The sequence below is a fragment of the Xenopus laevis genome, chromosome 8L, assembly GCF_017654675.1.
Source record: "Xenopus laevis strain J_2021 chromosome 8L, Xenopus_laevis_v10.1, whole genome shotgun sequence".
In the NCBI taxonomy this organism is placed as follows: domain Eukaryota; kingdom Metazoa; phylum Chordata; class Amphibia; order Anura; family Pipidae; genus Xenopus; species Xenopus laevis.
The window spans coordinates 83,901,816-83,921,486 of NC_054385.1; the positions used below are offsets into that span (position 1 = coordinate 83,901,816).

Genomic DNA, 19,671 nt, shown 5'->3' on the forward strand with positions numbered 1-19,671 from the left:
ATATACCAAACCATTTCCTTCCACTACGTTTCAATACATAGAGGAAGGGGTTTTTCATAGCCTTCAGCCGGTAAAGCACACGGTCACAAACACTTGTTTTGAAGCAATACTTTTAAAGAGATATCAGCTTTTAACGTGGACTTTGTCTCTCCAAATGGTATTACAGTCTCACAATGCATATTTTAGCAAAGCCATGCATATTGTGAGCGATAGCATTGTGAACAACCATAGAAAAATAAAAAAAGTGTATTCGTTGGTTTTAAACCATTCTAATGTCTTATGCTTAATTTTTCTAATACACGTGCATTACACTGGTTGAAAAAGAAAGTCTCCCTTTAAATGGGCCTGCCTGAGCGAAGAACTGCTAGCCATTCCCTAAGGCTGTGTTATACATTACTGTTGTGCCACAAAAAACATTTGTAAGTTAGAAAGTGAACCCAGACAAATCATTGTTAGATACAGTCATTACAGAATGGGGATGACCTAATCAATGGATGGTTTTATACTATTTCTGTATTATTTTTCTACAAAATATGCCTTCCCTCTCTCCAGATGATAAACTCAGCAGCACTGCATAGGTAAGTCTTCATTTTTTATTTTGTAAAGTTTTTGGATTATTTGTCTTCGGCTTTCAAATGGGGGTAACTGACCCATTCTAAAAAGAAATGCTCTGTAAGGCTGCAAATGTATTGTTATTGCTATTTTTTACTACTCATCTTTTGATTTAAGCCCTCTATTCATATTCTTATTACAATATCTTATTCAAATCAGGGCATGATTCCTAGGAAATTTGGACCCTAGCAACCGGACTGCTGAATTGCAAACTGGAATGCTGCTGAATAAAAAGCTAAATAACGCAAAAACCACAAATATTAAAAAATGAAAACCAATTGCAAATTGTCTCAGAATATCACTCTCTACATCATACTAAAAGCTAACTCAAAGGTGAACAACCCCTTTAAAGAACAACAGTGCATAAGATCTGTCGTGAACCCAAATGGATGCTAGATACTTAACACCTACCTGTATTGGTCAGTATTAGTATTAGGGATGCACCGAATCCAATATTTTCGAATCCGAACCCTAATTTGCATAAGCAAATTAGTGATGGGAAGGGGAAAACATTTTTTATTTCCTGGTTTTGTGACAAAAAGTCACACGATTTCACTCCCCACCCCTAGTTTGCATATGCAAATTAGGATTCGGATTCAGTTTCGCCAGACAGAAGGATTCGGCCGAATCCGAATCCTGCTGAAAAAGGCCGAATCCCGAACCGAATCCTGGATTCGGTGCATCCCTAATTAGTATGTAATCTTCCACCATCGCTCTGCCAAACATGCTGACAATTTATAAATGTGTGTTAAATGGGTGGTTCACCTTTAAGTTAAAGTTTACTATGTCATGGAATGGCAAATTCTAAGCAAATATTCAAATGGTCCTCATTTTCTCTCTTTTCTTTTTTTTTTTTAATAGTTTTTTTAATTAATTGCCTTCTTCTTCTGAATATTTCCAGCTTTCACTGACCCTATCTAAAAAAACATATGCTATGTGTAGCTACAAAGTGTTGTCATTTTTATTTTAAACGTTTCTTTAAAAATACATTTCACAATTTTGCAAAGCATCTGGTAATATACAAGCTTGTGCCATATAATTCATTTGGCTGTATGCCTACATTTTTCCTTTTAACAGATTCAAAAATGAATGCATGTTTTGCACAGCATGAATTGTGGGGCACAATAGAAGTAGTCCCATATCAGAGAGATGCTATCTCTAGTATTACAGATTGTACTATTTTGGGCAAAACAGGTAAGAAGGTTAAAACCTTCAAAAGGATGGGGTCCATTGTAACGCAGATTGATCCAACTAGTAGCTCCCTGCAATTTGTTCAAAGGAATACTGTCTGTAGCAAAATATAGTAGAACACCTTTGCAGTTAGTTTTGCAGACAGAACATGCCTGAACAAGCCAAATATTTTAAAAAGGCATTGTTTACATACAAGTCAGTTTTTTTATCAGCTGAATGAAACTCCAAGCAGGATCTGCCTGTTTTCCCAGTGTCTGCATAGGTTTCCTATGGGTACTTCAGTTTCCCTGTTCACGATTTATAATTGTGTAGCCAATGCAAAGGTATTGCCATCAGGTTCCCCATTCTGATGCATAAACAAGATTTTGAGGTGTTACAATGCTTGTCTTATAACAGTGTCCACAAAATGGCTGCTGCCTGCTTGCTGTGGTGGTGAATTACAAGGCTGACTGCAAACAATATTTAAATAATTTATATAGTGTAAGTAAAGTTTATTTTGCTTAACGAATAAAATAGATACGAGTTTGGAATTATTTCTTATGTAACAGGTCCCCTTTAAGCTCTAAACAGGCTTCCTGTGTGATCCATTCTTTCAGGAGTGGGAAAAACAATTAGGGCAGCCAGACCTATGTATTGATCTTTCTGTGAAGGCCAATTTAAATGCTCCTCTTTATATTCTTACAGTAATATAGTTAAAGTCACAATAAAACCAGGATATTTATATCATATGTATTATATTTTTGCTTATGTATTGGTAACTAATAACATGAAAAAAATACAAATTCAAATAATAAATGTCACAACTTTAAAATACACAGATGACACAATGGCACAAAATAATAATGCAATAACTATTGACACTTTATTTTAAAGTGATTCATGTGTACTATAAATCACACTCCACAAATTTCAACTAACATTTTAATCTACACTTGGACTTTGTAAACTCTTATGGGTAGGGCCATCTGACCTCAGGTTTGTTTAAAGCAAATTGTACTTTGTCTATAAATCATGAACGGCATGTGACTTACAAAATATAAGTACCTCCCACAGTGAGGTCCTGCCCCTTAAAGAGGATTGTGTAGATCAGTTCATGACTTCTTATAAACCCCCCCCCCCCAGATCTTTCATACTGTCTGACTGTTATCCATCCATTCATGTCACACTAGGGCCTCCTCAGTAAGCAAAAGCTGAGCAATTGCAGCCCTATTATATTTTCATGTACCTACATAAGGCCAGATTGATAGGGGCATTTGCCTTACACAATAAATGTAATATGTGATAGATGTAAAAAATAAATATAATAAAAGATGACAAAATCGATACAGTTCTAGAAACCCAAGTAATAGTCTTATTTAAAATTAACGAAGATAAGCAACTTCGTAGGTGACATAATTTAGTTTGTTTATTATTTTCTATCTTTTCTCATCTTAATCTGCCTCTAACCTGTATGATGAGAATAGTAAAACGGACTATGCCAGGTTAATTTAGTCTCTGATAAAGGATACTATTGTGCAGCGAATATTCTGGCACCCTCAGCAGCTCTTATGGGCTCACTACAGAGTTCTAACTTTCTCCTTCAAAACTATCCTCTTTCTCATCTTAGCTCTCATACAACTGTGGTGACTTGATGCCCTGCTATAATGGGAACAAGAATATCAATTAACTGCTGCCTATCTCACTATAGGAAACAGTAAACTAGACAAAGCCACATTAATAACAGTGAAACACTTCCCTATTCAAGAACAAAATATAACTTTGCCACTGTGCAATTAAATCTCATTCTCATCACAACAATAAAGCAATACAAATGACAATACCATATTAAAGAGGAAGTATCACTCGATACCAAAATACATTGTGGACAAGGTTTTAAAATGAGGCTTTATACTGCCCAATTAAACATGAACCCATAATACAGGGCTTTTCCTGAACATACTTTATGTCTATTCTTTATGTCTATTCTTTTAATTAAAGGGATACCAACATGGAAAAACATTACATTTTCTGAATATATCAGTTACTAGCGCACCTTCAGCATAAACTTGTATTGACTTTAGGGGGCAAATTCACTAAGATGCGAAGTTGCGCCAGGCGCAACTTCGCCGCACTTCGCCAGGCGTAGTTTCGCCAGGGCTCCGCAAATTCACTAAAATCCGAAGTTGCGCACAGGGGTAGCGTAAGGTTACGAAGTTGCGCTAGTGTTGATTCGCTATATAAAGCGAAGTTGCGCTAGCGAAGGCTAATTTGCATACAGCGCGAAATTCAAATTTCAATGGAGGAACACGTATCTGCACTACAAATGCCTAGAAAACCTTCAAATGAGCAAATGAAAATTTTATTTTGCCCTACACATGTGCCCACTGTATAGGTAAGTTGCCATGAGTCAGGAAATGTAGGGGGGAGGAAGGGGAGCCCCAAAAAAATTTCGATCTTTTTCAGCCTATCAGCCATCATGTAGAAAACACGCCAGCGTTTTTTGGGACTTAGAAAAAAAATCCCTATCTACTCTATTGCGCTTCGCCAGGTCTGAGGTGGCGAAGGAAGTCTAGCGTAAAAGGTAGCGTTCACTACACTGCGCAAGTGAATTTGCGTAGTTTCGTTGCTAGCGAAGATTCGCCTGGCGTAAGGTTGCAAAGTAACACTAGCGAAACTACGCCAGCGTTCGTTAGTGAATTTGCGCAGTAGCGAAAATGCCAAACGCTAGCGAATTAACGCTTTTTTTTTTTTTTTTTTTTTACCAAATCTGCTCTGGTGGCAGAAAAAAAAGTGATGTGCCACAGACCTAATGGCAATGGCAAATGACAGGTTTTGCCAACTGGATTATTTCTTACACGTTGATGACAAAAGACTGTCATGGCATTCGCACTTATGTGCCGGTGGCACAGTAATGAATCATAATCTTTTCCACAGCTTCTAAGGGCAATGGCACAGGGGACATTTTTTCACCGACTGTAGTTTCCTTCCCACTGGCAAAAATGAAAATTGCTGGTGGGAAAAAGTGTGCGAATTATGGAACTTCCGACAAGTTTCCTCTGCATATGTTTCCCCACAGGTGAATTGCATTTTAGTCTGTAGGAAACAAGGAACATATTGTCACCTGTAGTTTCCAATATTTATTGCGGGCAACATAAAGACCCATTGCCTGTAAGGCCATAAGTGTAACGGAACATAATGTCACCCATAGGATTTATCACTGGCCAGCCAACAGGGGGTGAGTTGGGGTAGCGACGTATATGCAGCTAAGACCCAATCTAAAGATTTTTTTGGTAAGGGGGTGATCATTCGCTTGTATTTACACTGCCGCCTCCCCCCATTCAATGTGGATCCTATTATTATATCCTAAACCCCATATATTGGTGAAGCTTTAGGATCAATTCAAAGAAATTATCCCAGGCCATAAACATATCATGCAAACCACAACCTAATTATGCTAGAGAACAATTACTAATAAGACAATTTTCTAACACAAATCTAAATCATTATTAGAACAATATATTGCTGTACTTGGCCATCAGACATGTCCTTGTGCATGTGAAACTCAAGGTAACAGCATTCATTTGGCAAAGACAGAAATTATTATTTGAGCACCCAATATCCAGAAAGATCTGAGGCAATTTCTCAGCATCTGGAAAGTGTCAGTGGGAAGTCACAGGCAGACAAGCAAAGACTCATCTGACTGTATGTGCCAATTAATCATTATGGAAAACTTGCCAGTTTGACACACGTTTTTTCCAGACAACATATCCCTGACAGAAAAGACAGCTGTATCCCACATTTTCTTTTGATTCTGCTTCAAGTGAAGAGAGGCCAGAAAATAGTTTGCCTTCTCAAACACTGGTGGTAAATAAATGGTAGTTCAGAACTTAATAAAGGACATCTTGTTAGTAAGATAACATGGCACTGAATTTTTGGCCATCACTTGCTTCTACTACTGTGGCATCGCTGATAGTCTATTAACATAGTAAGTAAGGTTGAAAAAAGACACATGTCCATCGAGTTCAACCTTTTTTTTTTCTTTTTATTAACTACCTATCTGCCAGTTGATTCAGAGGAAGGCAAAAAAAAACCATCTGATGCCTCTCCAATTTGCCTCAGAGGGGGAGAAATTCCTTCCTGACTCCAAAATGGCAATCGGACTAGTCCCTGGATCAACTTGTACTATGAGCCATTTCCCATAACCCTGTATTCCCTCACTTGCTAAAAAGCTATCCAACCCCTTCTTAAAGCTATCTAATATATCAGCCTGTACAACTGATCAGTTTAGAGTTCTGGTGATACGAGCAGGGTCAGACGGAGGCAAAGCATAGTATGAAACAGTCAAGGGTACTATGCATTGTTTTGGAGGTTAGCCATGTATTCACCTTTAAATGGGATTTCAAATAATATCCTCCTTCATCTATATGCCTCAATTTCAAAGACTTTTTTGAGCTTAAATAAAGTAACAGTTTAGTGTAAATATAAAACTGGGGAAATAGATAAGCTGTGCAAGAAAAAAAAAAAAAAAGTTTCAAAAATGTAATCTACGAAGGCTGGGTGAATGTAATACGTAATAGTCAGAACACAACTTTCTCCTTTGCAGCTCTCTAACCTCTTTGTTAGTCAGCAACTTGAAGGGCGGGGGCCACATGGGACATAACTAATCAGCTAGTTTGCTTTTCATCCTTAGCAAGCAAGTCAGATTCAAAAGTAGGGAAGCACCGAATCCACTATTTTGGATCAGGCCGAACCCCCGAATCCTTCGCAAAAGATTTGGCTGAATACTGAACCGAATCCTAATTTGCATATGCAAATTAGGGGTGGGAAGGGGAAAACATTTTTGACAAAAAGTCACGTGATTTCCCTCCCCATCCCTAATTTGCATATGCAGATTAGGATTCTGCCGATTCGGTGCATCCCTATTAAAAAGCAAAAGTATATGGGCCAGCTTTAAATTGAAGGATGGACAAAGCCAAACAGACTAGGTGGGAAAATCAAATCATAAAACCTAAGTGCTTAAAGTACAGGCAAAAGTCTCAAGTAAGTATCAGAGACAATACTCAAATCTACAGGACAAATTTCAAAGAAGGTAATAGGTCAAAACCAGATTGGGGAACTGAAATACAAAACCTATGAGAAATAGGATTAATGCAATGAAACAAGAACTAAAACAAATTCAAGATGAAACCCATGAATAAAGTCAGAAATACAGTAGATAACTGTTCTGTATACTAGGGGTGTACCCTGTCAAACACCAGAAATGTTTAAAAATATTTACAAGTGACTCCTTTTCACTTGTGTAAACATGGAGGAGTCCAAAGAGGAGTGAAATCGTGCAAGGTGTGCTACACCCTTATAAAATAAAAAAAAATGTGTTTTAAGTACCCTACCAACTGAATACCAAATCTATGCAAAGCAAATCTCTCACAACTACTACTCACTTTTAGGGTCTGGCCACATGGGCAGATTTTGGGAGATTGGTTGCCAGGCGACAAATCTCCTCTTCTTTGCGGCCACTAATCTCCCCGATCTGTCTTCCGCCAGCTAAAATGTAAATTGCCTGAGGACAGGCACACAGAACGCTTAGTTTTCCAAAGTCGCCCATAATTGCCTCATGAGGAAACTTTGGGCGACTTCGGAAAACGAAGCATACCATGTGCCTGCCCCAGGCGATTCACATTTTAGCCGGCAGAAGGCAGATGGGGGCGATTAGTCGCAGCAAAGAAGAGGAGCTTTTAATCTGCCCGTGTGGCCAGACCCTAATATAAAAGTCAGAATGTTTAATAAACGTCAGAGGCATGTTAGTGTAGCGCTATAGTAAACTGACTTGTGCTAGGGCCGTTTACTCTACTTTCCTTGGTGGGCTGAGACCACAGATGAGCTCTCTTTCTCAGGGGTAAGCCCTCGCAGTGGGGTGGAGGCAAAGGTGTAGTGTAACTGTAACCTGATGCGATAGCACAATGATGGGCGCCAGTAGTTCTTTAACAGTTGAACCAAGAACAGTATTTATTAAACAACAGCACAGAGATCATTTAGCACAATTATCCACAATGGAGTATAGAACATACACAGCAGCATAAAGGAAGCATATACTCACAGCACGTATAGGCTGAATCCCCACAGGCTAGGGAATATACAGCAGAGAGTAAGTTGACAGCATGCGATGGGTATTGCCCGGTTTTCAGGATATCTTCCAGTGGCAGACTAGGGGAACTCCTGACATCCCTATCTCAACACTTGGTTCCTTACTCTGGGTCAGTAATACCCTGGGATCTTAAGGAGCCTTGAGCTGTTCAACTAATTAACCTCTCTATCACTCCTAGAGCGATCTATAAAACGAGTATAGCTGTCTAATTACTAGGGCCAAGGCGCCTAGGGTCAGCACTACCCATTCCCTTCCAGCATGCTTGGTTGGGCTAAAGCAATGGACCCAGAGCACATGGTTCCTAAACCTTTTATACTCTGGCACAGTGCCACTAGTGTACACTGTGTGAACTGCAGGGGTTACATAAGCACAAGGTCCCCATAAGGACCCACTGAGGTGTCCATATTACTAGGGATGTGCCTGTCTGTAAAGTGTAAGGGTGTCCAAGATTTTCACATCCCTACATTAGTAACATCACAACAATGGGAGAAGAGATCTAGATCAGGACAATGATTGGTAGGACACAAGGTTCATGCACAATTTAACCAATGAGACAGCATCAATTCAGCTAATCTTACCATTCTGCACATACCAGTCAAGGACTGACATAATTAAGCATAGTCAGGTGGCCTTATTTTTTGCAAAAGTTTGTATTTAATGTCCTAGTTTGAAGATGTTCGGAACAAAGCCGCAAGCACAGGAGAAAAAAAAGATGTTACTTTGGGTGTTAAACAGTAGTTATAGTCCCACACTGAGAATTACACTCTTTAATACATATTTTTTCAAATGCTTCCTGTCAAGAAAACCACATACAAGCCTGAAACATAAGATAATAAAAATAAATGCAGATTAACTTTTAAAGGGAAAGTAAGGCAGCCATAGCTAACAGTTATGGAATAAAGTATGCATACTAGACGGGGGGGGGGGGGGATTCAAGGCAAAACCAAACACGTTGTGCAGAGGTTTAATTTTATCTGCACTTTTTTTTTACTTCTCTCAAGATGGGCAGGGGAATGTTTGCAGTGACTTGGGTCATATTTGGATCAAAAGGGGGTATACTTATAAAGGTGTGTTAAAGTATGTCACTAGAAAACACCAAATAACATTCTAATGCCAATGTACATCATGCAAAATCCCATGTACTTACTAAGCGATAATAAATTGTGGTGTAGGTGTAGCACAAAAGTTGTGTAAAAATTGTTGGTGTTTGCTGCTACCTTTTATACAGCTTTTATGCTTCTTTGCTCCCCAATTGTGTCCCTCTGACTTGAAGGGCAGCATACAAAATGATAAATACAATGATTCACATTGTATAATGTTTCTGGTGTAAAACAACAAGGACCAGTAACATCAAAAAAAATGTAAAAAAATTCGTTAGTACACATCAAAAAATAAACACCATCACAAATTATACTTTAAAATCACAAAGCAATTCTTCTGCTTAAGAATTGCAGAAAATACTTTTCTTTCCTTTTAATAGAAGCCAAAAATATTTCGTAATGGATCTAAACACATTTGGGAACAAATAACAAAATGCAAAATGATGTGCATGGTTTGGGTGCTTTGGACAGGTCTAGCTTTACACTGCATTAACCAAGTGCTGAAGTACTGAGGTCATAACCTAGATAGTGATTTCAAAATGAATTACTCTTGCACAAATTGAAGTTAAAAACGTTATTACATATTTATTAAAATAAATTGTGACCCCTCACAATTAGCCTAACGCATTTCATGCTTACACAAAAACTTAATCATAGGCCGAAAAAGAGAAATATACACAAGTGTCCATTTATAAAGGTTTAAAACACGCCCCCCCCATATTAAAACCAATCATTTTGAAATAGATCAATAATTACATCAAAGATTTTATGTACCAACTCAATAATATAATGAACACACATTTCAGGGTTGGTATATAACTTTTTGAACTTTAATTTGTGCAAAAGTAATCCATTAATTATGCATTTTTGCTGTTATGAGTTATCTTTGAACAAATATTATCTGAATATTTTTTTTGTCCTTTGGTTGGCTTTCAGAAATATATTTTATGATTTAAAAAGCCTAATTTCTCTTAAAGGAGAAGGAAAGCCCCAAGACAGTTTATTGCCAACAGATAAGCCACAATAGTGCAAGCTAGAACGCTATATTTATTCTGCAAAATGCTTTACCATACCTGAGTAAACAGCTCTAGTCACTTTCTCTGTTTGTTTAGGATAGGAGCTGCCATATAAGATTGGTGTGACATCACTTCCTGCCTGAGTCTCTCCCTGCTCACTTACAGCTCTGAGCTCAGGTTGCAGCAGGGATGTGAGGAGGGAGGGGAGCAAACGGAGCATGCTCAAGCCCTGCCCTGGAGATTTATGCCGAGAACAGGAAGTCTGATACAGAAGCCCAAGTGTACACAATAAAAGGAAAGAAATGCTGTGTTTCTTTTGATAGTGGACTGAGAACAGCATTACTTTGAGGGTTTACTGGTGTATTTATATAGACCTTTCTGATAAAGCTTACTTAATTTTAGCCTTTCCTTCTCCTTTAAGGTCCTATTAATATTGTAGAGTTGTAGATTCCTGCTCTATAAAAGTCAACTTACTTACTGTACAGTAAGTAATTAAAGGTATGGGATCCGCTATCCGGAAACCCGTTATCCAGAAAGTTAAGAATCACAGAAAGGCCATCATCCATAGACTCTATTTTAATCATATAATTCAAATGTTTAAAATTGATTTCCTCAAAGTAATAGTACAAGTACTTTGTATATGATCCCAAATAAGATATAATTAATCCTAATTAGAAGCAAAATATTCCTAATGAGTTTAACTCATGTTAAAATGATATTTAGCAGACTTTAGGTATGACATACCCATTTTCTGGAAAACCCAGGTCCTGAGCATTTGCATAACATTTCCCATACCTGTATCTCAAGTCATCACAGTGCCAGGAAAGGATGCAGGTGCAGTAACTTACCCTGTTCTAATTTAATGATCTTGACAGCAGCCAGCTCTCCCGTTTGTAGATTCCTAGCCTAGAATGAAGAATAGTTAACATTCTGTTACACAGAGACATTTCCTGTTACCACAGATTATAATAGACTGTATTAAATAACTGACATGTGAAACTCCTAGAAAGGTAGGTATTTAAGCTCTTCTGCTCTTAGGATATCATGCGTAAATAATCAAAAATAAACAAAAATGTCAGGTAAATTACACAAGTATGTATATAATATCAATATACTTGTGGTTTGACTTCAAGTACCCAGAAACCGGTCTGTGTTTGGTATTGTCAGAATGACTAATTTCAGTCATTCTGACAAGCAAAGCTTTCATTAAAATAAGGGTTCATGATGTTTGTGAAACATGTTGCTCCTGGCCCGGACTGGCAATCTGTGGATTCTGGCAAATGCCAGAGGATCTGTTGTAAAATGCCATGGCATAGACAATCACGATTTCCTTCATTTACCTTTAACAGTCCATGATCAGTGTAAAAACAGGACCTGTATTTTGTCATGGAGCTCCTCTGTGTCTTGTAATATCCTTATACTTCATAATGAATATATTTTTCTATACAGGGCACATTATCCCATAAATAAAAAGATCATTTTCAGATTTCCTGTAAGCAAATGAGCTCTGAAGAATATTTGTATTTAAGTAGTAGTGATGGGCGAATAAATTCGCCTGGCACGAATTTGCGGCAAATTCTAGCATTTCGCTGCCGGCGAATAAATTCGCAAATCTCCCGCGAAAATTCACCGGCGTCAATTTCCGATTTTATAGTGAAAACTTTCGAATTGCTTGTTTTTTTCGTGAAAACGTTCGAATTGCTTGTTTTTTTCGTGAATTTCACGATTTTTTGTGAACTATCTGATTTCATGATTTTTTGCCGTTTAGCAAATTTTGCGGGAAATTCGCAAATTTTTCAGCAAAGCGAAACGGGAGATTCGCCCATCACTATTAAGTAGTTAAAATATGTAAGAAAGCTCACCATGGAAAGTATATATTATACTGTAAATATAAATACTGCCACTGCAAACATAAATGGTATGTATGAAATATAATATCATGTGCCCAACTGGTGAACATAATAACATACATCCCATATCGGAGATCACGGATGATGACACTGACTAAAGGTGGCCATAGACGTAGAGATCCGCTCATTTGCCAAATGAGTGGATCTCTCCACGATATGCCCACACTGAAGTGGCGTTATTGGGCTGATCCAATTGTGGACCTTAGGGCACAACGATCGGATCATAATGGATCCAATACAGGCGGTTGGATCGCGGGACCACATACACGTATAGAAGAAGCCGCGATCCGATGGGATTTTTTAACCTGCCCGATTGAGATTTGGCCGACGTTCGGCCACATATCGATCACGGAAGCCCGTCGGATGGCCCCACACACGGGCAAATAAGCTGCCGATTCGGTCTGTCTGCAGCTTTTATCGGCCAGTGTATGGGGGGGCCTTTATTCTCTTTACCAGATGATAAAAGACATCCTCAAAATGATAGAAAGGTATAAGAAATGTGCTTCAAAAACATTAGATCAAGCATGTCAGCCTGGTATTAGGACTTGCATGGGGCTACACCTGTTCTCTGTGCAGTGTAACACCTTGTTCAACAGAAGCTCAGTGAACAGGTTTTGTAAACATATATTTTGCCTATTGTTTTATATAAAAAAGAAGATCTGTTTCTTACTGTTTCTTGAGCTGAACAGGGCAAACAAATAGATTGTAAGAACCAGTGAATTGAAAACTTTTAGCTTCAAAGTAGATAATTATATCACCAGTGAAACTTCCAGGTTTACCTTTAAAGAGGTATTAAAAATAGTGTACATTTTTACATCAATATTTACTCAATGTGTTCACGGACAGAAGGACGACGTGCCTGTTAGCGCAAACTAAAATCTGGTTGGGTGTCAGCTGATCAACTTTCTCTCTACTGGCATGTTTACACTGAGTGAGAAATCACCTTGTACGAAACTGGCCACTGTCACAAGAAAGCGGTGAAGAGTGGGTTTATAGAGAGCTAATTATCTCTGTTGAATGGGAATGTTTACTTTTGAATAAATTTAAGAGAAAAATGGGCTATAAATAAGATTAAGGAATTTACTTACTGCTGGAATCTACAAACTGTAAACCATTGTAGGTAGAAATTGAATAAACTACTGACTGTATCTGTCTATATATCAGTAATTATGTATTGTTTTGTAGAGTGCTGCTAAGGATTGTAGCTTTATCGATAAATAAAACAATACTAATGATAATAAAAAGCAAGAGGCTAGGGCCACACCGGCTGAAATCAGCTAGCTGAAATGTGCCTACCACGGGCAGTAGCTTCCATTCATTTCCACATTGAATCAGCTCGTCTTCTGTGGATTTCGGCAAGCTGATTTCAGCCTCTGTGAGGCCCTAGCCTTATGTCAGCTTATAAAGGTGAAAGCCCTTTTCTTCAAAGAGAGAGATTTGATCTCCTGCTAATCTCTCAGTACTTCTATCCCTGTTGAATGCCAATCACTGCCAGCATACCTAGGCCTCTTCACATGAAGAAAATGAGAAAGGATTCGGCACCCTTTCAGTATATACATACAAAAAAATATCAGATATCTGGCATGCAGGGGTGTAACTACAGAGGAAGCAGACCCTGTGGCTGCAGAGGGGACCCATGAGGTCCTTATTCATAAACAATTTCAATAAAAATTGGTAAAATAAGTCAACCTCTAGACTATTATGGGGGCCTGAAAAATTATTTGCTGTGGGGCCCAGTAATATTTAGTTATACCACTGCTGGTTCCAAGTGCAGCAACAAATATGTGATACTCATAATTGGTTCTGATTAACAAACAGGAGGAAAAAACAGAGAGAAGAACTGATGGCAAAAGGGAGTGTAAATGAGAGAGAATTACTTGGAATAAATGAGTTGAGGCAAGCTTGTGTGGAATGTATATGTCAGCCAACTGATCACACACAGGTAGCACAGACACACACACAGCACTCGTTCTTGCAAAACAGAGGACAATTATGAGTTTACTAGCATACCTCCCAACTGGCCCGTTTTTGTGGTACCACAAGGACCCGCAGCAGCAGGAAACAAATATCACCAAATCAAACTGAAGACTTCTCTGTGTAAACTCAGAGTAAGCTGTATCTGTTAGCATAGCAAAGCCTAGGATGTGTTTAGTGCCATTTTGCCTCTGTACCACGTGTATAGTAAGAGCAGGGGTGTAACTATAGAGGAAGCAGACCCTGCAGCTGCAGGGGGCCCAGGAGGTATAGAGGCCCCATGAGGCCCTAATTCATATACAATAACAATAAATATCGGTAAAACAGGTTAACCTCTAAACATTTTGGGGGCCAGAAAAATAATTTGCTGTGGGGCCCAGTACGATCTAGTTCCACTGACTAAGAGGATACTTTTGTCCAAATTTTCACTTTGCTTCTGTCAGACGTTGCATCAACACAGCTTGCCATTTGCTCCAGAATAAAGCTGCATGGACTTCTACTACATTTCAAAGAATTCAGAGGCAGGCTTGCAACCACCACTTGGTTCTCCCAATGCTATACATCTGTTATTTCAAAGAAATTAACCAGTCTTACTTATAATCAACAACGAATGCTTTCCATATGTTATATTTTAAAATGCAGAACGCTTTGATTTACTTAATTAGTGTATATTAGGAGTATATTGGCATGCAAATTTTACATTTAACATGCTGAACCTATTAAATAAAGAACAAACAGTTGCATCTGCACAGGCTAATATATGTATCCTGAAAGGACTGAATCTCAGGAAACATTAAAAAGCAGTCATATCTTTATTGAGCTTAAGATTCTGAGCATGTTTTATCTGTCTCTGTAATGGTAGCTTTGTAGTAATTAATATTACACATTTTGATTATTTTTTTAGTATTATGTAACATGGCAAAAAATTATATTTTACAGTGACATCTATCAACATAGCAATAGTACAGTAAAGTCAGAATTCTTATACTTACCCCTATGAGCAACAGCTTATTAGGGGGTTTCATATTATTCATGTTAATGTGACCAGCCGACAACTTTTACTGAAGGCAGACCAGAGATCCCAGTACAACCTTCTGCTTATTACAAATGAGCATTTTGCTTCTTTACACACACAAGCACTGATTTCTTTTCTGAAAAATCCTTTTCTGACACTGACAAGTGTACTCCTGACATTAGCCAACTCCAGACTCATCCTTCAGGCTGCCAGATAATGAAGCGCAATTTACCATTCCAGAAAAACCACTTTCACTGCTCCAAATTTCAATAGCACCACCCTTTAACCTTACCCAGTTCAGTGTTTCTTCTGACATTGCTATGAGATAGTTTGCAACTAGGGTTGCAGCCTTTTCTGGAAAAAAATACAGGCCTTCCTTTATATTTATCTTTTTTCCCTATTTATAACATTGGGATCAACCATCATTTTTACCGGAAAGGCCGGCAAAATAGCAGCCAGGTGGCAACCATATTTGCAACTAGCCAATAAATGTTCTAAGGGCAAATACCTGTCCTCATCTGCTTTATCTTTCAATTAACATGGATAGGTGTAAAAAATAATAAGAATAATAAGAAAAGTAAAACAAAAAAAATCAGTTATTAACAAGAGGAAGCATTCTTTAAATTCTTATCAGCAGCAAAAAAATAAAACAAACAAAAGACATATGGGGGAAAGTAATTAAAGTCACAAAGAGCAAAACAATTTGCACAAATAAGAATAAAAAAATGCATTTGCCAATGTAATACTTTTCCTGAAACTGTTATTGCATTACGAATTTTAATTGCACACTGTCCACTTTTAAGAAGTGCTTGAAGATGTCGTAATCTTTTGGAGCAAACATACATTCTTCAGTAAGAAGTTTATTACATTTACTGCGCACTGGAACTATAAAATTTGCAAACCTTCTTCCACGGTCAGAAGTGGTCGCTTAACAGCTTCCAGGGTTTGCAAAATCTCTATTGAATATGCGCAAAGGAAAATGTGTTCGTACAAAGGCATAACATTTTCGAATTGCAAATATTTTTTCTGTTAACGACTTTTATTACCGGTACATTCCCCAATAGGCTCTGTAAAGTCAAACTATGACAAAGATCAGCTGCATACAATAGAAAAATCAGGGTTTTAACACTACCCTACATAGGTGGCTTTCCATTCATTGGAACGGGATATATCATTGCCCTGAAACTAATTCACCCAGAGTAGTCTTATTTAGGGTAGATTTCGGCGTGATACGACGAGCTACGCAAAAGCGCAGGCGTCAAGTCGGATGCAACGGAAATAAGGTAAGCAATAGCAATGTCGGATGTTCTCGCACCATTCATCGAACACGCCAACTGTCGGATGCAGACGCTGCATCAGACATTTCCATCTTTTGCCTTATTTCTGTTGCATCTGAATTAACGCCTGCGTTTTTGCACAGTGCATCGGATCGCGCCAAAATCGCCCGTGGAGTTCTACCCTTGAGCTAAAGGGGCAGTTCACACTGAGATTTCTTGCCTACAAGAAATATGCGCTACCTGCAGGTGACAAATCTCCAAAAAAAATTTAAATTGTATTCAACAATACTAGCTGCTTGTCAAACTAATTTGTTTAGGACCGACGGCAGATGGGATATTTTGTAACTCCAACAATTTAAATCACTGGTGGGAAAACATATTCATCACATTTGCATTGTTTAGTAGCTAGGGTTGCCACCTGGCTGGTATTTTATCAGCCTGGCCAGTAAAAATGATGACTGATCCCAATGTTATTAATAGGGAAAAAATTTAAATATATACGAAGGCCGGAAAGTATACAAACAAATGCAAGGATTGACAGCACTCCGAGGAAATACAGCAATGCAGTAGTTCAAATGAAAGTAGAGATCTATTGGTGATCCAACGTTTCGACTCCACACAGGGGCCTTAGTCAGGGAAAGAAAGGCCCATATGTGGTTATAACGTCGGATCACCAACAAATCTCCACTTTCATTTGAACTACTGCATTGCTGTATTTCCTCGGACTGCTGTCAATCCTTGCATTTGTTTATATATACACACACACACAATGGTATTTGAAGAAAATTTGCAATAGATTTTCATTCATATATTTTTTGTTGTTTCTCAATTATCTATTTAAGTTAACTTTTTGTTCTCCAGTTTGTATACTTCAACAGCCCCTTATTTTAGCAACCAATCAAAACTAAAAGCAACAACAACAACAATAAAATTCTGCCTCACAGAGTACCAATTTCGGTTGCTGGAGTCAGTGCCACAAACAGCCAGATAGCATTTTATATAAATTTAAAAAAAAAACACAAACAAAATGGAGATCTTATTAAAAATGTGCAAATAACAGAGCAATGGTTATGGTCAAATAACCCGTACAGACTCGGTCACTTGGCATATTACTGACCAAACAAACCACTAAAGTGATTTTGTAAAAAAGTATTTGTTATAAGAATAAGATAATCTGCTCCAATAAAAGATGGTGTTCCGATATTTATAGATATAGAGAGGAGATGAAAGTGCTTTGACTGAATGTAAAATATGGTATTGCAACCATACGATTCTCATTGTAGTCTTGGGGAAGTCACTTCAAAGCTCTTTTCACATGCTATCCCCCTCCATGCGAGACTATGGTCAACACCAGTTCTCACAAGGCTCAAAGGACACACAGCCTGTATATCTGCTTGTCTAGCACCTGAAGATAAAATAATCATTCGTGAATATTGTTCCAGCAAGTGCGTTACAATAATTTAAAACAAACAAGGGTACAAAACAAAATAAGATCGCAGGGCCCTCGTCAGTACAGCTTATGTTCTAAATATTTTTTTGTAGCAACAATCCTATTTTATATGGAAAAGGTTTTTATCCTATAACTCAGTGATCCCAAACAGTGGCTCGTGAGCAACGTGTTGCTCACTAACCCCTTGGATGTTGGTCCCAGTGGCCTCAAAGCAGGTGCTTATTTTCGAATTCCAGACTTATATACTTCCAGTTCACATAGGGGCTACCAAATAACTAATCACAACGCTTATTTGGCACCGCAGGTATTTTCTTGTCTGTTTGTATTGCTCCCCAACTACAGCATTTTTACATTTCAATGTGGCTCATGGGAAAAAAGGTTAGGGACCCCCACTATAACTGAACGCAAGACATCTGGACTTCTGTTTATCTCTACTTGTTAATCATTGCATTCTACACAACTTATATATTACCACTATAGCAAGATAAACTTCTCAATGTCAAGCAACAGATTTGTTGTTGAACAGAGCAGGTAAAATATTTCTGGAAACAAAACTGTTTAGACTGTGGTTTACATCTTTTGGTCTACCAAGAATAATATAATTGTTTCCTCAAAACAATCCCTTCCATTAGCAAGTACCCAATTAAAAACAATCCAGTAAAATACTGTATCATTGACAAAATCTGGAACAATTTCCAGCTTTTAAAATAATAATAATTCCATCTGTACAAATAATAAAAACCAAAAAACCAAATGCATATTGTCTCAGAATATCAGTCTCTGCAACATACTAAAAGCTAACTTAAAAGTGAACAACCCCTTTAAACGGTATATTTCTTTAATTTTAATTTTTTTAAGGGGCTGTATATGCCTTGTTCAACACGAGTTCATTAATGAATAGGGCTTGTGCTGGACATACATTTTGCCCAATATTTTAATTAAGAAATATCAACAGTTTTTTGTGATTTCTTGCAGTAATTGAAAGTAGGACAGTCTACTTTCTGCCCTAAGAGCAAAGTCAAAACAAATCAGCTGCCCACTGAGAACTCTGTATAAAGAAATCCCACAGTTTATTATACAGAGGTTTCTCAATGGTCTTCTGATTTGTTTTGGCCTTGCTTGTAAGAACAGGAATTAAAATTAACTTAACTTGAACATTTTGCTCTGTTTAATGCAAGAAATCACAAAAAAAAAAATGTTGATATTTTTTAATTACACATTAGTATAAAAGTATGTTGAGCCTAAGGACTATGCTGAAGTGTAAGGCAGTGTTGCACGGGGGGAACTATGGCATACTGATACTTTATATGAGGCTTCAAATGTCTTTGCAGCACCCTTCTTGTACTTAAGAAGTCCTTGCTATTGACTAAGCTGTGGAATCTCAGCTGCTTACAGATTTGGGCCTGTGAGGATATTATCCGGTAATGCAATATCTATTCTAAAGATCTCGCACTGTAATATGCTGCAGTCAAGCACGATGAATCAAGGACTCCAAAGTTAAAACAGAAAAATCAACATTCCAAGACCCCATCCACAGAAAAATATTCTTAGATTGTAACAATTTGCTGCAGGAATATTTTCACTGAAATATAATATACTGATACATACACATGAGCAAATTGTAAAAGTACATATTAAAAAATATAATGACAGTATAATTAGTGAAAACGATTGAACTGTAATTATTAACCTACTTCCCTATTATGTGCCATCAGGTGTTCCTGCTGCTGTTGATCTCGACCTATTCTAAGCTTGACCTATCAGTTAAAGCAGGGGTCCCCAACCTTTTTTACCCATGAGCCACATTAAAATGTTAACAGGCTTGGGAAGCAACATAAGCATGAAAATAGTTCTTGAGGATGCCAAAAAAGGGCTGTGATTGGCTATTTGGCAGCCCCTATGTGGACTGGCATCCAACAGGAGAATCTATTTAGCAGTACATCTGGTCTTTATGCAACCAAAACTTGCCTCCAAACCAGACATTGAAAAATAAGAACCTGCA

The 19,671-nt window shown here is 37.9% G+C and overlaps 1 protein-coding gene across 2 annotated transcripts in view; it reads right to left on the reverse strand.

The window, feature by feature from the left end:
• The window catches only part of LOC108698753 (mitogen-activated protein kinase kinase kinase kinase 5), a 73,950-nt gene that overhangs the window by 40,258 nt on the left and 14,021 nt on the right, over positions 1–19,671 (reverse strand). For both annotated transcript variants that reach the window (XM_018230510.2, XM_018230511.2), the window contains exon 2: positions 10,892–10,949. In XM_018230510.2, the coding sequence (XP_018085999.1) occupies positions 10,892–10,949 (58 nt within the window). The remainder of the gene's footprint in view (positions 1–10,891; positions 10,950–19,671) is intronic.